This window comes from Nicotiana tabacum, chromosome 18 (assembly GCF_000715075.1).
Source record: "Nicotiana tabacum cultivar K326 chromosome 18, ASM71507v2, whole genome shotgun sequence".
Classification (NCBI taxonomy): Eukaryota; Viridiplantae; Streptophyta; class Magnoliopsida; order Solanales; family Solanaceae; genus Nicotiana; species Nicotiana tabacum.
In genome coordinates, this window is record NC_134097.1 from 83,864,558 (window position 1) to 83,873,466 (window position 8,909).

Here is an 8,909-nt window from a genome sequence, read left to right on the forward strand (position 1 = left end):
AAAATCGTGGTATCTCTAATTCCGGGATTATAATATTTCTTTATCCCTATGAAAAAGTAGGATAACTAATCCCGAAATTGTTAATCATGAAATAACTTATTTCCCAACCAAACGACCCCATAAAGTTAATGGTTGCTGTTCACAAAAAAAAAAAAAAACGATATTAACACCTTGAAAATTATGGTTTAATGGAAAACTCGCTTAATTTGAAAATTCAAAATTGGCCATTAAGGCGTATAAGGTAGACCAAATCAGAAAGCTATCGTAGTCAACATAAAAGGAAATAAAAATACCAAAATAGGAAGATAAATAAATAAATACACCAACCGTTTCTGTGTCCCTTATGTCCGACGTTATGAGGAACGTTAATATCATGTCTGTTAATATTTAATAATAGCCCTTATCAATTAACGAACAAAAAAGTAGTCGTAATTAATTAAATTATTTAAATACCAAATTTTTGAAATTAACTTGAAAGAAACCAAAAAGTGGCCGCGCCCACTAAAAAACGTTTTCCACAAGCAAAGATCTAAGAACTGAATTATAATATAGTCTTGTCAAATTTGATATTTTGCTACTTTGTATGGTATGCAAATCGACACAAACATAAGTAAACAGTTTAATAGCAGTAGGTAGCTCGAAGCTCCTCAATCAAACACCTTTATTGCTTAACAACTAAAAGAGTATAAAATTAACAAATAAAATGTAGCGTCACACTCGTAAGACAAACTAGAATTAGGAGATCTGAATATTATAATAAGTTAATCTCTCAACTTTTTTTTATAAGGGTTATATACTTGATCGCGGTGAGAACATTCTAAAGCCCATACTTGTATTTTCTTCAATTATTCTTATTTTATTCACTTTGTTCATCATTACATTATTTTATCGAATCAGTTTAATCCAGGGATCTATAAACCTGTATGGGTGAAATTGGTTGATAACAAGTGGTCAAATGGAGAGATGATACATGGAATCGAATACAAGCAAAAGATGAGTCATCTAATAATTGATACCGGGTACGAGGGGTGTAACCGGTACGAGATCGATCCCGAAGGAAACATAGCCGATAATAGAGATTCAAAGGTTTGACATCGAGTAACATTTAATGAGCAGTTGTTGCAGAAAATATCTGCATTCAAAGCCAGTCATTATGCACCCATCAATGACGTCATTCAAGAGGAACTTGATTTTCAGATCTTGTCCCCCAATATAGAGGCTATAAATAGCAAGATTAGCATTGTAAGATATGAAACATTGTGCACACGAAAGTTATAATCTATTATTTTACGCTCAATCTAAACAGTTTCATCATTGCTTTTACTTTTGCTCTCGAAAAGATCGAGTTTGGAGTCATGCTTGTTTTCTCCTTTAATTTCAGTCGTTAATCTTATTTTTATTCCTATTTCTTTATTATTTTTAGATCAAATCGATTTGCTTGTCTATAAACTACGCTATAAATTGAAATGTAGTGTTTTACGGATAAACAACATTGAGCTTAAAAATGAGTACATGGTGAATTAGAAAAACATGATATAAAAATTTAGCCTTACACATGTTAAAAGTGGCAATATAAGTAGCAAATACAAGTGTATAATTAGGGAGAAGACCCAGGTAATTTATTTTAGGGTCGAGGCTTTATTTAAAATTTGGGGCATAACAAAATATTCCGTCCTTAATTTCTCATTAATCCACCATTCCGTATTTGGTTTAAGCTGATAATACAGTAGTTTCTAACAAAGCAAATCAAAATAAAAGTAAATCTCTACAACTCTTTCCTTTTCTTTTCCAAATAAAGAATACGAACCGCTTAATCTTCAAAAATGAATGTTTAACAACGAGAGTCCATTACATCAGACCTCGAGCCCCTAACCATCATAACCTTAAATTCCTCGAAATCGATCATCCCGTCGCCGTCACAATCAACGCCGCCGATCATTTCCCGGCACTCTTCCAGCGAACATTCTTCACCTAAACGCTTCATCACGTTCTGCAACTCATCAGCAGAGATGGATCCATTCTTGTCCACATCAAACACAGAGAAAGCTTCCTTAAGATTCTCCAAAATTTCATTCGAATCGATATTTTTGGTGTTGAGTTCGATGAATTCTTGCAAATCGATGAACCCATCTCCGTCGGCGTCAACTTCCTTAATCATATTCACCGATTCTTCCTCCGTTACGGCGTTTCCTAGGCTAGCCATGATGCAACCCAGTTCCAACGATGAAATTTTTCCGTCGCCGTTCATGTCGAACTTGCTGAACACCTGTTCTAGCTCCTCTTCGATCTTGGCCGGAGAGTTTACCGGCGGCGAACTCCTCGGCGATGGGGTTTTCGAGTTGGGCAAGCTCTTCTTCTTCTTGAAATTGAACAGAGATTTGAATCCCATACCTAAAGGGCCGGGTGAATTATTAAAGAACAGAATGCAAGAGAGAGAAGAGTTAAAAGAAACTGATTGGGAGATTTGTTTGAGAGGATTATAAAGGGATAGTTTGAAATATTTATTAAGTATTTTCTAGCAGTTCTAGACCTTTTTGGATTTTGATGAAAGTTGTGTTAGCAATTAGCATACTGGAGAGACTGCGTGAATGCACGATGAGAATCATGCCGTCCGTACCTGCCGGCTACCTCGCGACAAAAAATTAATTGTGAACTAATTTAAATTCTCGTCAAATTAACATTTATGTCCAAAAAAATTACTTCCTCACTTCCCGTTTATATGAACATATTTTCTTTTTGGTTCGTTAAAAAAAGAATGATCCCTTTCTAAATTTAGTAATAATTTAATTTAAATTTATAATTTTATCCTTAAATTTACAATTTTACCCTTAATAAGAAGCTTTTATAACCATGCAAATATTCTGGCCCCCTTTTAATTTGTTTAGGACCACAAATTTCAAAATTCTTTAATATAATATGACTCTTTAACTTATGTTGATATAGTTTGAGTTGACACGGAAAAGTAATTTTTTTTAAAATTTGAAAGCGGCGAAGCACTTTTGAAGAGGATGATAATAAGTCTGTGGATTCGATTTTTCGAATCGGTTTGTATTGTTAGATTTCAATTTTTCTAGTTTTCGATTTTAAAAATATAAAATCAAATTCAAACCAAAATAAGTTCGGTTTAGTTTGAGTTTTCTCTTTTCGATTTGGTTATTCGTTATATCATATAAGATAATTAAATAATTGAATATTTATATTTTATGATTAAAAAAATAAATTATAGAGAATAAGAAGTAACAATGTTGAATCTCTTAAATATAAATTCTAATATTAGTCACGTGTAAAACTTTTAATACTCAATAATTAAGGTAACATGTTCTAACATAAAAATACAAAGTCTAAACCATAATCCAACTTCAAATGAGATTAATTCTTGTTTGCAACTATTAAACAGTGAAACTTTTGAAGTAAAAGTGAAGCTTTTGACGAAAGTTTCGCAATCGTGATACTACCCAATAAAGACAGAGATATAAGGGGTTATATTTTAAAGATGACGAATGGGGCTTTACATACCCTAGTACAAATAGGTCATTAATTAAGTAAGTAATGCTAAAAGTGATACGGAGTATGTGTGTATATTTCTAATTTTTTTTTTTTTTTGCTTTTTCAATTTTTGTTTTTATAAATTCGCAACCAAACCAAAAATTCAAAATTTTTACCGGCCGTTTGGACATAAGAATTGTAAAATTTCGGAAAAAAGTGATTTTTTTTCAAGTGAAAATAGTATTTGAAATTTAGAGTTGTGTTTGGACATGAATATAATGTTGGACTTTTTTGAATTTTAGTGAGTGATCTGAAGTGAAAATTTTGAAAAATATCTTTTTGGAGTTTTTCAAATTTTCGAAAAAATTTCAAAATTCATTTTCAAGTGAAAATCGAAAATTTCATAGGCAAACATTGATTTTGAAAAAAGTAAAAAAAATTCGAAAAAAATAATCTTTTTTATGGCCCAAACCATAAAAAAAAATCCAAATAAAAACTTCGGCTTGATTTTCGATTTAATCCCAATAATGCACACCCTTAATGATAAACTCCCGATATCTAGCTGATGTAAAATAAATAAAGAAAATACAGAATCTTCTGAAATGGAATTAGATTAGTTGAGTACGTTTTTTAAAACCTGAAGGATATCACCCTATAGCTCCCTAGCTAATGTTCTCATTAATAGCTAAGCAATAGGAAAAACCAGCTTAACTACCTCTTTTATTTGGAAGAGTGTTACCCTTGGTTGGAGGATATAATTTCATGTTCCAAAGGAATTCTTTGGATTCCTAGTAGACACTCCTCCCTACTAGGAACACACAAGTCATTGAAGCCAAATGTGACTCTTTGCTGGTGCTATTCATAGTCCCAAATATCTCATCCTTACGTGACTCTATTCATAGTCCCTTGCATATAAATGACTATAAACTTAGAATTGTTATAAAATAAAGATTATAAAGTAAAGACAAGTATAGAGAAACTGATATATTATTCGAATTCAAACTGATGTACATAATGAACTGAAATATCTTCTATTTATAGAAGAAAGGAAGCTGTTTTACAAGCTGCTGTGTAAGCTGCTGTGTAAGCTGCTACTGCAAGCTGCTGTGTAAGCTGCTACTATACCAGATATGGATAATCTTCTACTGAGAGCAATGTTTATCCATAACGGAGTACTGAATGGATAAGCTTATTATACCCGGTATGGATAATCTTCTACCTAGAGTAATGTTTATCCATAACCGGGTACCGAAGTGATAAGCTTCTTCAGGAAGCTTATTTCTAATAGAGTACTAAATAGATAAACATATTTACGGTGGTGTCCCATATGGATAAGCTTCTTCAGGAAGATTATTTACAACGGAGCACTAAATGAACATCCATAATATAATATATTTATAACACTCCTGTATGTTCATTAAAAGATAATGTGTCTCATTAAAACCTTACTAGGAAAAACCACGTGGGAAAAAATCCTAGTGAAGGAAAAAAAGTACACATATTTAGTAATACGCATTGCTAGGTGCCTCATTAAAAACCTTATAAGGAAAACCCCATGGGAAAAAACCTTAGTAAGGGAAAAAGAGTGCATCGCGTATTTTACTCCCCTGGATGAAAACCTTGTTTCAAATATTTGAGTCTCCGCATTCCAATCTTGTATACCATCTTCTCAAAAGTTGAAGTTGGCAAAGATTTAGTGAATAAATCTGCTGGATTATCACTTGAACGGATTTGTTGCACATCAATGTCACCACTTTTCTGAAGATCGTGTGTGTAGAATAATTCTGGTAAAATATTCTTCGTTCTATCTCCTTTTATAAATCTTCCCTTTAATAGTGCTATGCATGAAACATTGTCTCCGTATAATATTGTGGGTCTTTTATCACATTCCTACCCACATGTTTCTCGAATGAATCACTGATCTCAATCATATGCACTCTCTGCTTGTCGGTTTGAAATCGAGCTTTATGGGTATCGGATAAGTAACCTGCATCTGCATTACCAATACGATCTGCACCACTTTTGTTAGCATTAACAAGATAAATAAGTGCACCATCTATACCGAGATAGAGTATTTCAGGACTAAGGAGCTCTTCATCCTCTTCTAGAGGTTGGAACGAATCCTTATTCACTTCAAGTGATTGAATATTCATTGGTGTACTTAATGGGTACACTATGTCCATGTAAAAGTATTTTTAAGACCCTCTTGGAGCTCTTCCGGAGTTCCAATAAGATTTATGTCACCAACATAAACAGCAAGTGTAACAAATTTTGATGACATTTTCTTTATAAAAATACATGGACAAATAACATAATTTATGTAACTTTCTTTCAGCAAATATTTACTGAAGCGATTATACCACACGCACACAGATTGCTTTAAACCGTACAAAGATCTTTATAATTTGATCGAGTACACTTCTCAAGACTTTGAATTATATGCTTCGGGCATTTTCAATCCTTCAAGGATATTCATATAGATTTAGCCAAATAAGTCATATAGGTTAAGACTTGTATCTAAATGGTATGACATCTTCAAGTGTCTGGACTACTAGTCCGATCCTCACAATCTTTTACAATATTGTGCACTATATTGTATTAAATATATCGTCAACGATCATTTTGTGTCAGTTCCGAAACGACATAACTTGTGGAGATCTCATCACTTTCTTTATTTTCAGGTACCTGAACTTTTTCGGGAGTTTCATGAAATGTTATGTCGTGGGCTCTTCTAGAGCTTATTTCCTCCTCATTTTGATCATTAGCTCCTACTATTTTTCAAGGATTGTTACCTTAGGAACCGATTGGTCTACCACGCTTCATGCATACAGTAAACTCTATCTTTCAGGGATTTTAATTTTAATAGGAGTATTTGCAGCTGAAATATGATATTTAATTTTGGATCAGCAAATGCTTCTGGCATTTGACTTGAATTATCTTCTAATTGAGGATCATGATAATTCGATTCATATAGCATATTTTTCAACTGTTTATTCCATCCCTCAAATGTTAGAAAAACTAACATATATCCCCAATCATCTTTGGGAAACATATATTTGTGTATTATGGTAGAGATTAATCATATACCACGCAACAAAAGATAGTAAAAATATTTGGTTTCTAATCCTAAACCAATTGTGAAGGGAGGACTTATCATATATTGTTGATCTGATACATACAAGTGCTGCTATATGCAATTTAGAAAATATTAGACCAACACATGAAACTTTGTTCTCATAAGCAATGGTTTAGCCATTAATAGGATGTATTCAATGCTAAACCAGCTTGGATATAAACCGGCATTATCAAGATGAACTGTCTTGATTTCATAATCTGAAAATTATGCTCTTAATCGAGAAAAGCAATTCCAAATGCCAAACTGCAGGTTGACAATAATTACACATGTAACCATCTCATATATGCACCTATAAGTGGTTCACATGATAGGTGAACGGGCCCATATTCACCTTTTATATATTTCAGAATCAGGGGTCTTAGTCCCAACTTTAGCTGGTATAATCAATTCATTATGAGAACAAGCAACACATGAGAATTCCTGAAGAATCTTCTAGTTCTTTAGTATATGCTTATCTGAATTCTCAAATAGCTCATTTAAAAATGGCAAATGAAAACTTCAAGTTTATCATGTCATGTGCTATCTCTTAGTAAATTTTTGGTTTACTATGGCATAAACTTTTGCTTTAGTAAACTTCTGGTTTACTGTGATACATGATATAGTACAAATTAGAGAATAAGGCGGGTAACTTCTCACATACATATTATTTTACCCCCTATGATTGTGGAAACATAAAGATTATCAATCTTCCAATCATTTGTAGTTTCAATATGATAGCCATTTGTATTAGTAAACTTCAGGTTTGCTACAACATATGTTTTGACCATAATCATATAATATGAATGACATATTTGTATATAAGCGCTTTGAGAGCCTTTATTTATTATCCACAATCTAATATTTATCTGGCACTATTGGTGTCATGTATTCTTTAGGCAAACATTTAGCTCTTCAGGAGTTGTTGATACATTTTGTACTATCAAATATTGCTCAGACACTGCTGGTGTCATGAGAGAAAATCACAATCAAATAAACAATGTAAAACAATTGTTTAAGCACATGAAAACTCCTCTTCATAATATTTTTCCACTTCAGGAGGCAATTTCAATTGTGTTACTTCTTCAGGAGCAAATTTAAAATACGAAATATTGAGTATATATTCTCTCAATTATATTAACTCTTATGGAGGTGAATTGTAATGTATTCACATCAAGAGCGCATTCATATTTACCCGACTTATTAGTATTGTCATATTCACTTCAGGGAATGGATTAATATTATCAAAAGTTCTCATCCTTCAGGAAATCAAACATAATTATCTGAATGCGCATTAATCACATCAAATTGTGATGCCTCAACCTCTTTTAAAATATTTACTACTTCAGGAGCAAATCGAGGCGTGCATTTAATATAGAGAATATTTATGTAGCTTATCTTCAATTGTAACCATAGAAAGCCTAAATTATCACTTCTGGTGATCATAGGCATATACCACTTCTGGTAGTTAACAAAATATAATTACAATGAGATATACAAAATATAACCACTTCTTGTGGTTGTATATTTCTTGCAAACTCTGCTAGAGTTTAAGTTGATCTAATAATGTTATCCATATTCTTCAAAATGACATAAACAAGATATATTATAGTAAACATCATTATCAAATCATAATATTTCCTTATGTACAACAATTACATAACCATACTATCTATTACAAATAACAAAAATTAAAATATTTACATTTCTACAGATTCACCACCGATTACATGACTTGTTTCTCCTTCTGGGAGTGTAAGGTAATCAGTTACATCCAAATGCATGAAGTCTAAATTATCTTCAGAAATAAAATTTGCTTCAGCATTTTTCTCTGTCTTCTTTAGGGAGGCTAGATAAAGCTCAACCAGGTGCTTTGGCGTACGACAGGTACGTGACCAATGCCCTTTTTCTCCACATCTATAGCATGCATTTTCTGCATTTGGTGCTTGCATCGCTTCATGCTTTTGTTCCTTCCTTTTCCACTGCTGGTGGTGAGGAGTGTTCTTTGGTGCATTATTATTACCATGATTAGAGTTTCTTTCCCGACCACGACCATGACCACGACTGGGGCCACGACCTTTTCCACGTTTAGCCTGATGGAAGTTCGTCTCATTCACTTCAGGGAATGGACAAGAACCAGTAGGTCGGCTTTCATGATTTTTCATTAATAGCCCATTATGTTGCTCGGCTATAAGAAGATGTGAGATAAGTTCAGAATACTTTTTAAATCCCATCTCTCGATATTGCTGCTGCAGGAGCATATTCGAGGCATGAAAAGTGGTGAAAGTTTTCTCCAACATATCATGATCAG

The 8,909-nt window shown here is 32.9% G+C and overlaps 1 protein-coding gene across 1 annotated transcript; it reads right to left on the reverse strand.

Moving 5' to 3' along the window:
- Positions 1 to 1,672: 1,672 nt before the first annotated feature.
- On the reverse strand, positions 1,673 to 2,654 carry LOC107825494 (putative calcium-binding protein CML25). Its single transcript, XM_016652357.2, has one exon. It carries the CDS (start codon positions 2,387 to 2,389, stop codon positions 1,832 to 1,834), a length of 558 nt encoding a protein of 185 aa, XP_016507843.1. The 5' UTR covers positions 2,390 to 2,654; the 3' UTR covers positions 1,673 to 1,831.
- Positions 2,655 to 8,909: the final 6,255 nt, after the last annotated feature.

Bases quoted from the DNA above. Each gene is read 5' to 3' on its own strand.
- LOC107825494 (XM_016652357.2), bottom strand. From the start codon at position 2,389: ATGGGATTCAAATCTCTGTTCAATTTCAAGAAGAAGAAGAGCTTGCCC.